Raw genomic sequence first — 18,296 nt, forward strand, 5'->3', positions numbered from 1 at the left:
AAAAAAAAAAAAAAAAAAAAAGTAACAAATATAAAATCATGTCTTACAGAAGTACACAATAACTGTAACCCTTACTATTTATACTATTATTTATGACCAAGAGGTGATAGTACAAGCTTTGATGCTAAGGCCTTGGCTAATGAGAAAGCTACAGATAACTGACATTTTTCCTATTAACCAATCTATTTCATGAATCTATAAATCAGAAACCACCGTCAGGGGTACTCACAAATAATGGCAAAGTAGTTCGAACCCAACATACACTGTTGGTTTGGCACTCCGTCCCTGGGGAGACGCACTCGGCTCTGTTCACCTACCAGGTAATTGACACATTTACATATGTGTTATGTGTTTATAGTTCTGCCAATTTTTAATAAGAATCTGTGGAAGCTGGAGAACTGCTCTATTTATCTGCAAAATTTTAGTGCCATTACTCTAAATAGAAAATGGTTTATTTTTTAAAAACAATGTGTTTTTAAAGCTAAATTTCACTTTCCATGTGTTTAAGAAGCTATTTTAGATTCAGATAATTTGAATTACCTAAGCCAAAATGATCATATTTTCCTAAGAAAAAAGATTTCTAAAAATGTGCTCACAGAGAAATATCATTCCCAAAATATAATAAAATTCTCATTTGCGGGCTGAGAGTGGTGGCTCACACCTGTAATCTCAGCACTTTGGGAGGCCAAGGCAGTCAGATCACTTAAGGTCAGGAGTTCAAGGCCAGCCTGGCCAACATGGTGAAACCCCATCTCTCCTAAAAATACAAAAATTAGCTGGGCATAGTGACACGTGCCTGTAATCCCAGCTACTCAGGAGGCTGAGGCAGGAGAACTGCTTGAACCCAGGAGGCAGAGGTTGCAGTGAGCTGAGATCATGCCACTACATTCCAGCCTGGGTGACAGAGCGAGACACTGTCTCAAAAATAAAAAATCTCATGTAAGAACCCCAATGTTCATGTTAGTTACGATTCTGCCCTTGTAAATGATCACTCTTGACTCATTTCATCCCCTACAAAATTCACACAAGCCACCCCAGAGAGTTAGTCCTTGGGATTTTAAAGTATTCTAAAACCCATCACACAGATACAAGCATGGGTTGTTCTGAATCTAGAGCATCTGAGCTTCCAAATTCTCTCCTTCCATCTCTTCATTGGCAGCATTTGGTAGAAATGCTGGAAAGAGAAGTGGTAATAGTTCTGTTCTCCCAGAGAAAAGGCTGTTGTCCCGCCCACCACTGGTACTGATTTGAAGGCAGAGGCATCATTATGCCACCAGTAAGACATGGAGTCACTGGCCAGGTTTTGACATCCCTGCAAGGAGCAGGCTGTTCTTTTTAGCGTTCTCAAGCCTGAGTCCTATGAGCCCTTTAGCTCTGAAATGTGTCTTGCCTCAACTTAGTTTCCAGGGGGCTTCCTAGATTACCCACACAGCGCAGCCAGACTGAGACCTTGGGAGCCTCTGTAATCTGAAGCAATGAGGGCCCAGCTGAACAAGGCTGGAGACTCGCCAAATAATTGCTTTATCTTAATCCAACTGGAATGTCAACTAGGAGTAGGAAAAAGGAAGGGCAATTCCCATAGAACACTAACCAGATAAGAATCTGACATTTTTCTTTGCAATGAATGACTTGATATCATCACTTTTTCAAAGAAAATCACCTTAATCAGCTCAGTGGCCCTTCCTGCTACAACACGTCCCAGGCCAATTCAGTAAATGACTTAGAGCATATCCTAATTCCAACACATTTACAGGGAATTTAGCTTCCTTTAATTTCATCCATCGCCTGTTGGACTAACAATTGAAAACAGTTGCTCTAGTCTGAATGTTTGTCTCCTCCAAATCTCATATTGAAATCCTATCTCCAGTGTTGGAAATAGGGCCTCTAATGGAAGGTGTTTGGGTCATGGGGGTGTATCCCTCTTGAACAGATTAATGTCCTCTCTCAGGGAAGTGGGTGGTGAGTGGATTCTCACTCCATTAGTTCCCACAAAAGCAGGTTGTTACAAAGAGCCTAGCACCTCCCCGTCCTGTCTCTCACTTCCTCTCTTAACAGCTCATCTCTGAACAAGCTGGCTCCCCACTTCACCTTCCACCATGAGTATACCCAGTCCTGAATTTTCCAGCCATTGGAATCTTGGTTTTCCTTTATAAATTACCCTGCCTCAGGTATTTCTCTATAGCAACACAAAAATGGACTAAAACAGAAGTGTAATCCAAAAACAACACTGCTCCTTTTAACCACAAGCTGGTGCCTGACTACCTCAGTACATGGTTGTCTTCCAACTCATTTTAGCAGAGAAATAACTTATCTCAAAACTTAACAGAAAAAAGGAAAAGCAAACTTTCAAGAAAATGGTATTCCTGTTATCAGGAGTTAACTGGCTATGAAACAGCCAAAAGTCAGCAGCAGATAAAAGAAAAGTCTGCATAATTAGAATAATCAATAGGTAGATATTCAGCAACTATATACTCAACAGAAGACTTGCCAGTGCAGTGGCCATGCATGCCTGCTGCTGCAGGCCCACCATTCCTGAGCCAGTGGCTTACACTCCACATGGAGTAATAAGCCTTTGGTCTCTTCCATACCCATTCACTGTCATGCAGGGCCTCCAAACTGCCAAAGGATGGGAACAGCAGGCAAGGGTATCTATCAAGCATGCTCCCTCTGTTCTAGACATCAGTCATGCTATTTCCCACCCATTTAATTATTATTCTGTTGACCACCCACATTTAATTCAGTTTTAAAGACATGACAACAAGGTCTGAGATTTGAGGGATGTACCTGACTCTCTCTCCCCTCCAGTGGTGGTGGAATCTGATCAGCAAAACCAATCTTCCCTGGATCACCCATAAAGGCACTAACCTCATCCACGTTCTCAAAAGCGTTGATGACATCATATGGTAAACAGGACAGAAGGTCAATCACAAACCACGTCTTCAGGTAGTTCATGCGGATAAGTTTGGGGTCAGAAATCACCTCCCCCGCTGGTCCAACAAAGGTGGTATGAAAATTGAGCACAATGTCCACCAAAAAGATAACATCCACGATGCTATCAACAACCAGCCAGGCCACATTGTTCTGCCTGGTTTTGAAGGAGACATTATAAGGGACCAAGATGGCTGTATAGAAGGTCAAGATCAAGATGATCCAATCCCACGTGGTCTTAAAAACACAGTAATGTAAGATGATGTGAGGGGGAGTCTTTGGTGCCTCTTGCTTGTACTGGGGAAGGATGTCTGAGCCCAGCTGTAGGACCTGTATGGAAAAACATGATGGAGAGAACTAAGTTAGGATTTAATTGCAAGTGTCTAACCAGTCAGCATCTGTGATTGACAATTGGTCACAATACTCTGGATCAATCGTTAGGTACAATAACAGGTATGAGAGGAGTATAGGGGAATGAAAGTGAACGTTTTAATAGAAATAATCATAATGAAACAATTACAAACTACTATTTGGCTGTGAGCCAAGTGTTATATGAAACATTGTACATACATCTATTATCTCAATTCTAAATACAACTTTGTTCTATTAGCCAATTATTCTGTGAGACAAATGAGAAATTGGGGCTCAAAAAAATTAAGCAACTTTTTATTCAATTGCTTTGATTTCATCCAACAACTGCAGAATACACATTCTTCTCATCAGCACATGGAACATTCTCCAGGACAGTATGAGATGACAAAACAAATGTTAACAAGTTTCTTAAATCAAATTCATATCAATAATCTTTCCTGACCACAGTGGAAGAAAACTAGAAATCAACAACACATGGACCTTGGAAACTTTATGAATACATGGAAATTAAACATGCTCCTGAATGACCAGTGGGTCAATGGAGAAATTAAGAAGGAAATTTTAAAATGTCTTGAAATAAATGAAAATAGAAACACAACATATCAAGAATGTATGGGATACAGCAAAAGCAATACCAAGAGGGAAATTTATAACAATAAATGCCTACATCAAAGAAGTAAAAAGGTTCCAAATAAACAACCTTACAACCTAACAATGTACCTCAAGTAACCAGAAAAGCAAGAACAAACCAAATCCAAAATTAGAAGAAGGAAAGAAACAATAAGAGCCAAAATAGGGCCGGGCACGGTGGCTCAAGCCTGTGATCCCAGCACTTTGGGAGGCCGAGGGGGGTGGATCACGAGGTCAAGAGATGGAGACCATCCTGGTCAACATGGTGAAACCCCGTCTCTACTAAAAATACAAAAAAAAAAATAATCAGCTGGGCATGGTGGCGCATTCCTGTAATCCCAGCTACTCAGGAGGCTGAGGCAGGAGAATTGCCTGAACCCAGGAAGCGGAGGTTGCAGTGAGCGGAGATCGCGCCATTGCACTCCAGCCTGGGTAACAAGAGCGAAACTCCGTCTCAAAAAAAAAAAAAAAAAAAAAAGAGCCAAAATAAATAAAATTGAGACAAAAATACAAAAGATTAATAAAATGACAAATTTGGTTTTTGAAAACATAAAAAAAAACACAAACCTTTAGCTAGACTAAGAGAGAGAAACCCCAAATAAAATTCAAAATGAAAAAGGAAATATTACAAGAGATATCACACAAATACAAAGGATCATTAAAAGCTATTATGAATAATCATGTGACAACAAATTGGAAAACTTAGAGGAAATGGATAAATTCCTGATACACACAACCTACAAAGATTGAAATCAGGAAGAAACAGAAAACTCAAACAGACCAATAACAAGAAATAAGATTAATTGAATCAGTAATAAAAAAAAAAATCTCCCATCAAAGCAAAGCCCAGGACCAGATGGCTTTAATGCTGAATTTTACCAAAGTTTTAAAGAACTAGTACCAGTTATTCTCAACCATTTTTAAAAAACTGAAGAAGAGGGCATTCTTCCAAACTCAATCTATGAGGCCAGCATGACCCCGATACCAAAACCAGACCAGGGCAAAACAAAAAAAGAACGCTACAGGCCAATATTCCTGATGAACATACATACAAAATCCTCAACAAAACACTAGCAAACTGAATCCAATAGAACATCAAAAAATGGTATACACTATAATCAACTGGGATTTATCCAGAGGTGAAAATGACTCAACACACACAAATTAACAAGCATGATACATCACATCAGCAGTATAGGGAAAAAAAATGATCATCTCAATAGATGCAGAAAAAGCATTTAATAAAATTCAATATCCCTTCATGATTAAAACTCTCAACAAGTTAGGTATAGAAGAAAAGTACTCAAAATAAATGCCTTACATTCACAGCAACCTGCATGAGATTGGAGACTATTATTCTAAGTAACTCAGAAATGGAAAACCAAACACCGTATGTTTTCACTCATGAGTGGGAGCTAAGCTATGAGGATGCAAAGGCATAAGAATGACACAACAGACTTTGGGGACTCGGGGGAAAGGGTAGGAAGGGGACGAGGGATAAAAGACTACAGATCGGGTTCAGTATATACTGCTTGGATGATGGGTGCACCAAAATCTCACAAATCACCACTAAAGAACTTACTCATGTAACTAAACAACCACCTGTTTCTCAATAACCTATAGAAATTTAAAAAAATCTAAAAATAATAAAAAAGACCTTACATGACAAAACCACAACTAACATCATACTGAATAGGAAAAAGTTGAAAGCCTTCCCTTTAAGATCTGGAACAAGGCAAGAATGCCCATTTTAACTAGCGTTATTCAACATAGCACTATAAGTCCCAGACAGAACACTTAGGCAAGAGAAAGAAATAAAGGGCATCCAAATTGAAAAGGAGGAAGTCAAACTGCCTCTGTTTGCAGACATAATCATATATTTAGAGAAACATAGATTTCACACACACACACACACACACACACACACACACACACACACACACCTGTTAGAACTGATAAACAAATTCACTAAAGTTGCAGGATACAAGAATCAACATACAAAAATCATTTCCAGTTATAACATTTCCATATAACAATAGCAAACAATCTGAAAATGAAATCGAGGGAGCAATTCCATTATCAATAGCTACAAAAATGTAATAAAGTGTCTAGGAACAAATTTAACCAAAGAGTAGAAAAATCTCTACAAATAAAGCTATAAATCACTGAGACAAGAAATTGAAGAAGACACAAAAAAAGGAAAAATATTTCATGTTCATGGATTAGAAGAATTAAAACTATTGCTATGTCCAACTACCCAAAGCAATCTACAGATTCAAAGCAATCCCTATTAAAATACCCATGACACTCTTCACAGAAATAGAAAAATTAATCCTAAAATTTATATGAAATCACAAAAAACCCAAAATGGCAAAAGTTATCCTGAGCAAAAAGAACACAACTAGAGGAATCACATTACCTGACTTCAAATTATACTACGGAGTTATAGTAACCAAAACAGCAGTAGTGGCATAAAAACAGACACATAGACCAATGGAACAGAATAGAGAACCCAGAAATAAATCCACATATCTACAGTGAACTCATTTTTTACAAAGGTGCCAAGAACATACATTGAGAAAAGGACAGCCTCTTCAACAAATGGTGCTGGGAAAACTGGATATCCATATGCAGAAAAATGAAATTAGACCCCTATTTCTTCTCATATTCAAAAATCAAATGAAAATGGATTAAAAACTTAAACCTCAAACTATGGAATCACTAAAATAAAACTTTGGGGAAACTCTCCAGGACGTTGGACTGGACAAAGATTTTTAAGGTAAACCTCAAAAGTACAGGCAACCAAAACAAAAAATAGCCAAAAAGGGTTACATCAAGCTGAAAAGCTTCTGCACAACAAAGGAAACAATCCAGAGTGAAGAGACAACCTACAGAATGAGAGAAAAGATCTGCAAACTATTTATCTGTCAAGGGAGACTCTGTCTCCATTAAAAAGAAAAATGCTGGTGAGGATGCAGAAGAAAGGGAATTATTATATACTGTTGGTGGGGATGTAAATCAATACAGCCATTATGCAAAACATATTGAGGTTCCTTGAACAACTAAACATAGAACTACCATATGATCCAGCAATCCCAATGGCGGGTATATATCCAAAGGAAAGGAAATCAGTATGTCAAAGAGCTATTGGCACTCCCATGTTTACTGCAGCATTATTCACAGTAGCCAAGATATGGAATCAGCCTAAGTGTCCATTGACAGAGGAATGGATAAACAAAACATTAATGGATATATATACACACAATAGAATATTATTTGGCCACAAAAAAAGAATGAAATCCTGTCATTTGCAGCAACATGGATAACCCTGGAGGATATTATGTTAAATGAAATAATCCAGGCACAGAAAGACACATGTTCCTCTCATATATGAGAGCTAAAAAAGCTGCCCTCCTTGAAGTAGAGAGTAGAATAGAGTGGTTACCAGAGGCTGGGAATTATACAGGGGGAGAGTGTGACAGGGAGGGGTTGGTTAATTGGTACAAAATTTCAGCTAGAGTGAAAAATCAGATAAATATTTAAGGTAATGGATATCCCAATTCCCCTGATTTGATTATATAAATTTATCAGCCTATCACATATACCTCCAAAATATGTACATCTAATGTGCATCAGTAAAAATCATTTTTTAAAATTAGTATTTGATAGGAGAAATAATGTTCTATAGCATAGTAGAGTGAATAGAATAATTTACTATATATTTCAAAATAACTAGAAGAGAGGATCTTGAATGTTTCTAGCACAAAGAAATGAAAAATGTTTCAGGTGATGGAGACCTCAATTACTCCAATTTGATCATTACATACTGCATATAAATATTAAAATACCATATGTACCCCATAAACATATATAATTATGTATCAATTTAAAAATTTAAGTATATTTATTTCTCTGTGCAAGGAACTGTTCTAGGCACTGCATGTGCCGCAGTGAAGGAAACAGCATGATGCCTGCTCTTATGGAGCTCAGTCTAGGAGACAAATCAAGATCATTTCAAATAGTGATAATCACTAAATAAGACTGGGGCAGGGAGAACACTGTGATAAAATGTGACCTGAGTAAGAGAGGGAGAGTGTTTGAATTGAAACCTGAATGATAACAAAGAATCAGCCATTCAATATTGCATGGAAAAATTATCCTAGGCAAAAAGCATAATTGGGATGTATTAACCCTAGGGTGAAATAAGCTTGATATTATCAGGAAAAGAAAGAAGTCTAGTGTGGCTGAAGCACAGTGAGTGGGAGGAGGCGAGGGAGAAGAGGCTAGATAAGCTCTGAAAGGAAAGCAGAAACTAGACCACAATGGACCAGGGGGATATGGGGAAGTGTTAGATTTTATTTTATGTATGGCTGGGTGTAACTAAAGAGTTTTAGGTAAACGAATAATAATCTGATGCATTTTTGCAAAAGATCGCCCTGACTGCTTTGTAGATAATGAGTTGGGACAAAGGACTGAGGGAAGAACAGAATCAGGGTACTTGTTATAACAGAAAAAAAATGAGACGATAGAGAAAAGCAGTCCGATTTTGGACATATTAATATTTCAGAAGTATAGACAACTGGACTTGCTGATGGCTAGAAAGAAAAGAAAAAAAAAAGAGCAAAGAAGAATACCAACTACCACATTCCATGAGCCCAGCACGATGGCTGGCCCAGAGTAGGCACTACAGGACTGTTTCTAAGTGAACGAGTGAACTCTAAGGTCATACAGCTAGCAAGAGATGCAGACAGTATCACAAACCAGATCTAACTAGACTCAAAACACATGCTGTTCCACATCAAGGTTATATTTCCCTGAGCAACTCAGGCTTTTAAGAAAGCAGACTTGGTACAGGAAGAAGTCCAGAGAAGGCCGGCTCCAGGAGAGAATCACCAATGGGTTTCGCCCCCATTAGTCAAAGGCAACAAGCTTTGCCTTCTCATACCAAGCCAAGCTGGAAAGGACTCACAGCTGCTTCTCTGTGCCACTTACAGGTTCTTATAAATCTCTAGGTAAAACTCCCTCTTGTGTCACGGGAACTTCTTGTTACCTCTAGAGGTTGAAGACCCTTTAGTAAATGTAAAAGTAGCTGAATACCCGTTTCCCCTATGGTTGATGCCAGCCCTTAAAAGGGTCAAAGGAAAGCTAGAAATCCATAGAGTGCTCAGTGTGCATCTTTGGGTAGAGGAACTCTTTCCACTGCTCCCATCAGTGCACTCCTCCCTACACTTGAGATTTTAATTTCTCTCCCTATGAAAAGGAAATAACATGAGTGTGATTAACGAAGCTTGGATTCTGAGACCTCATGCAAGAAAGAAGTTTGGCCTTTATGAAAACAGCAAATAGACCCTTTTCACAAGATGGCACCAAAAGCGAAGAAGGAAGCTCCTGGCCCTCCTAAAGCCGAAGCGAAGGCTTTAAAGGCCAAGAAGGCAGTGTTGAAAGGTGTCCACTGCCACAAAAAAAAAAAGAAGATCTACACATCACCCGCCTTCCGGTGGCCCAAGACACTGCGACTCCGGAGGCGGCCCAAATACCCTCGGAAGAGCGCCCCCAGGAGAAACAAACTGGACCACCATGCTATCATCAAGTTTCCGCTGACCACTGAGTCTGCCATGAAGAAGAGAGAAGACAACAACACACTTGTGTTCACTGTGGATGTTAAAGCCAACAAGCACCAGATCAAACAGGCTGTGAAGAAGCTCTATGACATGGATGTGGCCAAGGTCAACACCCTGATTCGGCCTGATGGAGAGAAGGCATATGTTCCACTGGCTCCTGATTATGATGCTTTGGATGTTGCCAACAAAATTGGGATCATCTAACTGAGTCCAGCTGGCTAATTCTAAACATATGTGTATCTTTTCACCAATAAATGAACTGAGTAGGACTTCCATTTCTGGAAAGACGGAGTAGACATACTTTTCCCTATTCCTCCCTCTAAGTGCAACTAAAAGCCTTAGTCATTATATCTAAAACAAATACAGGACAACTCTGAAAGGTGGAGAAAAGAAAGCAAACTGTCTAGGAATGACACAGTGGTAAGCTCCCTGGGTTTTCTTTTTGCCTCATATATTCCTGACTTGGAGCAGAATAAGCCAGCAACCTGGAAACTCCAAGGAGCACAGACAAAAAAAAACACAAATCCCCACAAAAGCCCATTCTCTCCAATCAAAAGGACTGGGAAATGGGCAGCCTCAAAAGACAGAAGTTGTTAAATAATAATCTCTCTACTATCACCACATACCACAGAAAAAGCATACCACCCTGCCCCAGCTAAGCCAGCAAGGGCCTACTAAGGAAATCTAAACTTCCGCTTTCTTAGACTGTAATGAAGCACCCAATCTCCCATCTCCTCTCCTACTGAGATATTCCAACCAGAAAAGGCCCAGTAACGAGCGTGGACTTCCACACAATGCCACCTCCACCTAGGAGTAATGAGGTGCCCCTTTCCCTCCTCAATGGGATGGTCAGAGGAGGCCTAGTGGAGAGTTGGGATTTTCACCACTGCCCAGCAGTCATGAGGTCACCTCCATTGCCCACAACCCAGAGAGGTATCAATGTAAGCTTAGTGGGGAGCTGGAATTCCTATTCTCTACCTGGCAGTAACAAGGAGGAGCACCCTATTCAGGTGTCCATGGAGGCTGAGTGGGCAACCTGTATGTTTACCCCAATCTGGCAAAAGTGAGAGGATGCCTTCCTCTTCCTCTGCCATATAAATGTTAAGCCTAAAATGCAAACTTTAAAAAAGATCCAGAGTCTCAAAACAATACCCAAATGCCCAACTTTCAATAAAAAATTCATTCATTATACCAAGAACCAGGAAGATATCAAATAGAATGAAAAACACATAATCAATAGATGCCAACACCAAAATGATGTACCAGAAATATCAGACAAAAATTTTTGAACAGCCGTCATAAAAGCGCTTTAACAAGCCATTAGGGACAAGCTTGAAACAAATAGAAAGTCTCATCAAAGAAGATATAAGGAACCAAGTGGAAGCTTTAGAACCAGAAAATATAGTAACAAATATTTTAAAATCCAATGAATAGACTCAAAAGCAAAATGAGGCCAGGCACAGTGGCTCATGTGGTAATCCTAACACTTTGAAGGCCAACGTAAGAGGATCACTTGAACTCAGAGTTCAAGGCCAGTCTGAGCAACATACCGAGACCCCCTCTCTAGAAAACATTTAAAAGTAGCCAGGCCTGGTGGTACATGCCTGTAGTTCCTGCTACTCAGGAGGCTAAGGTGGGAGGATTGGTTGAGCCCAGGCAGTTGAGGCAGAAGTGAGCCATGATCACTGCAGTGTGGGAAACAGAGGGAGACCCTGTCTCAAAAGAAAAAAGCAAAATGAAGGAGATGAAGAAAAAAATTAGTGAACTTTAACTTGAAGATAAAACCATAGAAATTATCCAATAATTGCTGTTCTATAATAGAAAGTGTCTAAACAATAGAGACAGAAAGGCAAATTACATAATGATAAAAAGCATCACTCCACCAAGAAGACAGAACAATCCTGATGTATATGTGCACCGAACAAGAACTGCAAAATATGCAAAGCAAAGCCTGATAAGACCACAAGGAGAAACAGACCCACGGTACACCTCTCTCAATGACTGATAGAACAACTAGGGAGAAAACTAGCAAGGACATAGAAGGACTCAACATACCACCAAATAATAGGATTTAATCAGTATGTATAGAATATTCTCCCCAACAAGAGCAAAATACAATCTTTACAAATGTACATGGTATGGTATTCAGGACAGATCATATGCTAGCCCATAAAATAAACCTTAATAAATGTAACAAGTAAGATCCCCAGAGTGTATTCTCAACTACAATGGAATCACACTAGAAATCAATAAAGAAAGGTAATGGGAAAATATCCAAACACTTGGAAACTAAATATCACGCTTCTAAATAATTCATGGGCCAAAGATAAAGTGGCAAGGGAAACTTTTATTGAACTCAATGAAAACGTAAATACAAGTGGGACACTGCAAAAGTAGAATAAAAAAGGAAATGTTTATCGCTAAATGTTTACCTAAGACAGAAAGTCTTAAATCAATATTTCAAGCTCCCACCTCCAGAATATACCAAAAAAACTAAAATAAAACTAAAGCAAGTAGAAGGAAGGAAATAATAATGAGCAGAAATCAATGAAATTAAAAATAGGAAAATGGGGAAATCGGTGGTCTTTGAAAAGATCAGTAGCATAGAATAACATCAACAAACCTGTAGCAAGACTGAAAATAAAGACAGACAGAAATTACCAGTATTAAGAATGGAAAAAGAGTATCACTATAAACCCTAGAAGCATAAAAAAAAAATAAAGAAATGCTACAAACAACTATACACACATAAATTTGACTAGTTAGATGAAATGGACCTCAAAACCAACAAACTACCACACCAATAGCCCTAAAATTATTGAGGGAATCAAATTCATAATTTTAAAACTCCCAGAAGGTTTTACTAAATAATGGTCTCAAAATTTAAAGAAGAATTAACAGCAATTCTACACAATCTCTAAAAGAAAATAGAAGCAGAGGGAACATTTCTCAATTCATTTTGTGAAACTAGCGTTACCCTGATTCGCAAATCAAAGACAATACAAAAAAGAAAACTACAGACTAATAGCCCTCATAAATAGGGATACAAATATCCTTAACAAATAGTAGCAAACAGAATTCAGCAATATATAAAAAGAATGAGGCCAGGCATGGTGGCTCAGGCCTGTAATCACAGCACTTTGAGAGGCCAAGGTAGGAAGACGTTTGAGGCCAGAAGTTCAAGACCAGCCTTGGCAACATAGTAAGGTCCCATCTCTAAAAAAAAAAAAAAAAAAAAAAAAAAAAAAAAAAAAAAAAAAAAAAAAGGAAGGCCAAGTGTGATGGTGGATGCCTATAGTACTAGCTTCTCAGGAGGCTGAGGCAGGAGGATCACTTGAGCCCAGAAGTTCGAGGCTGCAGTAAGCTAGGATCACAGCACCACATGTGTGTACCTATGCAACAATTTTGCATGTTCTTCACATGTACCCCAAAACCTAGAATGCAATAAAATAAATGGGAAAAAAAAAAAGGTGGGAGTACATTTCAGGAGTGCAAGCCTGGCTCAATATTTTAAAAAAAAAAAAAAAGCCATGTAATGTACCATATTAACAGGCTAAGGAAAAAAACCACACAATCTTATAAATTGATATAGAAAAAGCATTCAAGAAAATTCAACACCCAACACCCATTCATGATAAAACACTCAGAAAAAGAAAAGAAAAGAAATAGAGAACTTCCTAAACTTAATAAAGAACATCTACCAAAAAAACCTACAGCTAATATTAGGGTTAATGGTGAAAGACTGGAAATTTTGCCCCTGCAACAAGGAACAAGGCAAAATATCAGCTCTCACTACTCTTATTCAACACAGCACTGCCATTGCATTAGTGCAAAAAAAGGAAATAAATGGCATCCAAATCAGAGAGGAAAAATAAAACTATCCCTCTTTGCAAATGACATAATGCTACACAGAACATTTCAAATAATCCACATAAAAACTTCTAGAATAAGTTCAGCAAGGTCATGTGATACAAGATAAACATTAAAAAATTACTGTATTTCTACATATAGAAATGAACACCAGAATTACATAATACTATTTATAATCATTGCAAAAATACTTAGATGTAAATATAACAAAACATGTGCACGATTTGAATGCTGAAAACAACAAAATGTTGATGAAAGAGATTAAAGAAATTGAGAGACATACCATGTTCCTAATTTAGCAGACTACACAAAATATCCATTGTGGATATCCACTACACAGATATCCCTTCTCTCAAAATCACTATGCAGGCTTAGCACAATCTGTCAAAATGCTAGCAAGAGTTTTTGTAGATATGCACAAGATTACTTTAAAATGTATATGAAAGGCAAAGGAACTAAAATAGCTAAAACAATCTTGGAAAAAAAAATAATGTGGCTCAAACTCATCAAATTATGTACATTAAATATGAGTGGGTGTTTTAGTTTTGGTGTTAATATATCAATTATAATTCAATAAAGCTGTTTTTAAAAAGAAAGTAGAATGAATCAGTCTAGCCAATCACAAGACTTGACACATAGCTACAGTAATGAAGACTATGTGTTATTAGAAAAAGGATATATAGATTAATGGAACAGAATAAAGATCCCAGAAATAGACCCAAACAAATATACCCAACTGATGTTTGACAACGGTGCAAAAGTAATTTGTGCAGGAAAGATTACCTTTTTAACAAATGGTACGGGAACAAGTGGACATCAATAAGCCATAAAAGGAGCCATGACCTAAGTCTCACATCTTATATAAACATTAACTCAAAATGGATTGTGGTCTTCAATATAAAACATAAAGCTAAAAAATTTTTTTAGAAAAGCAAAGAGAAAATCTTCAGAATCTAGGGCAAGGAAAAGTGTTCTTCGATTTGACACCAAAAGCACAATCCATAAATGGGAAAACTGACAAGCTAGACCTCATCAAAATTTAAAACAAAAGACTGTTGAGGATGAAATGAAAATCTATGATGGAAAGGAATATCTGCAAACCAAACGTTGAACAAAGAAATAGTAGCTAGAATATACAAACTATAATAGATAACCTCAAACTCAAAAATAGAAAATCTAATTAAAAGCTGAGGAAAAGGCATAAACAGACATTTTACCCAAAAGGAGATACAGATAACCAATGAGTACATGAAAAAATGTTGAACATCATTAGCTATTTGGGAAATGCAAATTAAAATGATACTGCAGTATTACTACACACCTATCAAAGTGGCTAAAATTTAAAAAGTGACAATACCAACTGCTGGTGAGAATGCAGATAAACTAGATCATTCACGTATTGCTAGCAGGAATGTAAAATGATGCATGTACTCCAGAAGAGTTTGGCAGTTTATTAACTAAATATGCAACTACCATATGACCCAGCAATTACACTCCTGGGCATTTATCCCAGAAGAACGAAAACTTATGTTCACAAAAAAACTTGTACATGAATGTTTATAGCAGCTTTACTCATAATCGGCCAAAACTGGAAACAATCCAAATATCCTTGAACAGATGAATGGTTAAACCGTGGTGCTTCTATATTATAGAGCTCTTCTCAGCAATAAAAATATAAAAACTATTGATACATGCAACAATCTGGATGTATCTCCAGAGACTAAAAAAAATCCTCAAACATTACATAGTTATGACCATATTTATAACATTCTTGAAATGACAAAATTATAGAATTAGTAATTTACCAGGGCTTAAGGAAGGAGTAAGGGCAAGAAGAAGTGGGGGTGCCCATAAAAAGGCAACATGAGATATTCTTACGGTGATGGAACTATTGTGTACCTTGACTGTATCAATGGCAACATCCAGGTTGTGATATTGTACTATAGTTTTACAGGTAATTACCATAAGGAGAAGCTGGGTAAAGGGCACATGGGGTCACTTACATCGTTTCTTACAACTCCATATGAATCTAGTTATCTCAAAATAAAAAGTGTAATTTTTAAAAATCAACTGAACATAGATGAATTACAAGTATTTTGAAGGGGTCGTCAGCAGTCAGCTAAAGGAAAGGTAAGGTGAAAAGGGAGGCGAGTTATGTAGGGGTTTATTGTATGTTTGAAAGATACAGTCTGGGTGACAAGACTATTCAGCAAGAACTCAAAAGAATCCACCAGTGAACAGACACCTGCTGTTTTCAAACCGGTCATCTAGAGCTCCATAGTTCTTGGTAACAAATCCTTAGGAGGAAACACCCTTTCAAAGAAAAACAGCTCTTCTGTGACAGTTTGATACAATCTGTAATTATTTCAAGGTGGATTTCCCATTCTGATTCTTTCTAGGATGCTATTAGGCCCTGCCTGAGTGAGGCAATAATGTCTTTTTGCCTCACATTAGTTCAATAATGTCTTCATACCTCCCCAAAATGCCAGGCTGACCACAGACTCTCCATTGATGAAATTCCTACATGTATTCAAAGAGGAATTGGTGGGAGCACTAGGCTCGAGAGGGAGGGTTGATGGGGACTTGTATTCAGCATCTCTCTTCCCATTTCTAGGATGCAGCCTTTTACATTTAAACCACAAGGTACTGGCATTCTAAAATATTTTGATTGCTAGGATATTTATCCTGATAAATGTGAGACATTTATCCTGATAAAAGTGAGACATTCTTAGTCTTTATGTAAAAGGCTACAAGTGATTCCAGTAAGATCAAGTTTTTATGATTCAACTGAGGATCCTTCATATTTCACCCTGATATGAACTTTTTTTAATTTGTACTTTAGGTTCTGGGGTACATGTGCAGTGCGAGGTGGTTTGCTGCCTCCATTGTCCCATCACCTATACCTGGCATTTCTCCCCACCTAGCTATCAGGACATCATTGAAAACAGAAGATGGAAATTCCACGGAGTGAGTTCTTTATTACAGAAAATCAGCACCCTTAAGAGAAATTCCCTGACCCAAAGAGTATTTCACAGCTAGTTAACTATCTGGCTCCAAAAGTCCTTTCAGAATGCAGTACAAATGACTATTCATATTGCTCAGAAAGATTTCCATGAGACTGACCACCTTCCTTCTCAGACGTTTTTGTGGAAATGGATTCAGACTAGAAAGACAGGTGACAGCACTGCTCTGATTGTTACCAATGTACCAGGTGCTTGGTCTAGGTTCCGCTGCTTGCAGCACCATAAACCCAATCACTGAGATGACAAGTACTGCCAGGAAAGAAGGCTTTAATCAGGTATTGCAGCTGAGGAGATGGGAGAGCAGTCTCAAATCCATCTCCCTGAGCAACTAAAATTGGAGGTTTGATGTAGTGGAGAAGGAATGTAGCTACATGTGGGTAAACGGGAATTAGGGAGGGGTAGGGAAGAGGAGTTGGCCAACAAGAAGCAGGTGGTTGGATACACAATCATGATGTATGAAAGGTCTGGCATCTCATTGTCCAGATGCAGTGTTCTGGTGAGTTTCAGCTCCTTGATAGTATCTGGGAGGCCTGATGGTTCCCTGAGAAAGGGACTCACATAGGACAAATGTAACTTTCCTAAGTTTTAAGACTGGGAGGGTCAATTTCTGTTTCTTCAAAAGAAATCAAAAACATAAGTTCTATGAGACAATTGGGCAAGTTTCACCATGAGCTTGTCATCTCCACCCTCAGGAGAAAAAGCTTTCTCAGAATACGACTATCTGGGAAGGGGTTAGTGTCATCCCAAGGGAGGGAATCTCTGAGCACCGAATCAAAATGCATAGGATACAGACTTTGTCCAGTCATAGGCGCATGCCCCATGTTAGATGCTCAGTGAGATTTCAGAAGCTTTGCAGAGAAACTAGGTCTAGCAATCTGGTTTTGTGGTCCCAGTGACTGCAGCACAGTCAGTAATCTCCCTCACCTATTTTCTGCCCTTATCAGTATGGGCATGTGCTTCTAGTGTCTTCCTTTCATTAGTCTTGTACAACAGAAGCTTCCAAAGGCAGCAAGCCGGCAGCCCTTTCAGAATATACTTCCTAGGAGAGGCTTCTGTCTGTCCTATTCCCCCAATCAGACTGGGACCTCCCCAAAGGTAGATGCTACTTCTCCTAGAATAATGTCACTAGTCCACACTCTCCCTAATCCTCCCCTGCTACAGCATCCAACGCCAGGCTCTGCCCAGAGGAGGTGCTCACTACAGGCCATTATTTATGGGACCAAATAATGCTAATCTTGAAGACTGATTCTGGTAAGAAGAAAGGTTTTTCTCGTGATGAAAAATAGGGAAATGAGACTGACTAATCTATCACATTTCTCTAGCATTTTTAACTTCCAAAAGTCCTCTATTGTATTTTTAAATCCTTATAACCACCCTGTGAGGGAGTTCTACAGATGGTAAAATGGAGGCTTTGTATAATGGAGATGACATGACTCACCCTGAGTCATGCAAGGGGTGAGTAAGCAGAGAAGCTGGGGGTAGAAGCCAGGCTGCAGCTCCAAGTCTTTTCACTAATCCATCTGTACAGCCTGAAATACTTTTCATAGCACACTGACATACATCATCACATCTCATGCAATGGGAAGGCTGGTATTTTGCTTATTTTACAAACTGGGAAAATAGACCCAATAGGTAAACTATTTGTTTACAGTCACATTGCAGATGACCAAAGAGGACTGAAGACTCAAGTCCAGTTTCCTAATCCAGTGCTTTTTGACTGCATACAGAAAAACAGATAAATTACTGTTTTTCTACAGAACCCCTGAATAATAGCAACATGCCTTCCCATCATCTTATGCAACAAGCTCCTGGTCAAAGGCACCATCTCCCACTGTGGACCTTCTCCAAGACT

At 38.5% G+C, this 18,296-nt stretch overlaps 1 protein-coding gene across 3 annotated transcripts in view; it reads right to left on the reverse strand.

The window, feature by feature from the left end:
• KCNH1 (potassium voltage-gated channel subfamily H member 1) overlaps positions 1-18,296 on the reverse strand; it is a 455,549-nt gene that overhangs the window by 327,783 nt on the left and 109,470 nt on the right. For 2 of the 3 annotated variants that reach the window (XR_004272203.1, XM_032289131.1), the window contains exon 6: positions 2,785-3,258. Coding sequence is in view for 2 of the 3 variants with exons in the window: in XM_032289131.1 (XP_032145022.1) it covers positions 2,785-3,258 (474 nt within the window). In the remaining variant the exon portion in view is untranslated. The remainder of the gene's footprint in view (positions 1-2,784; positions 3,259-18,296) is intronic. The other variant, XM_032289132.1, reaches the window with a different exon arrangement.

Source organism: Sapajus apella, unplaced genomic scaffold, assembly GCF_009761245.1.
Source record: "Sapajus apella isolate SASKATOON/1434 unplaced genomic scaffold, GSC_monkey_1.0 scaffold22, whole genome shotgun sequence".
NCBI lineage: Eukaryota > Metazoa > Chordata > Mammalia > Primates > Cebidae > Sapajus > Sapajus apella.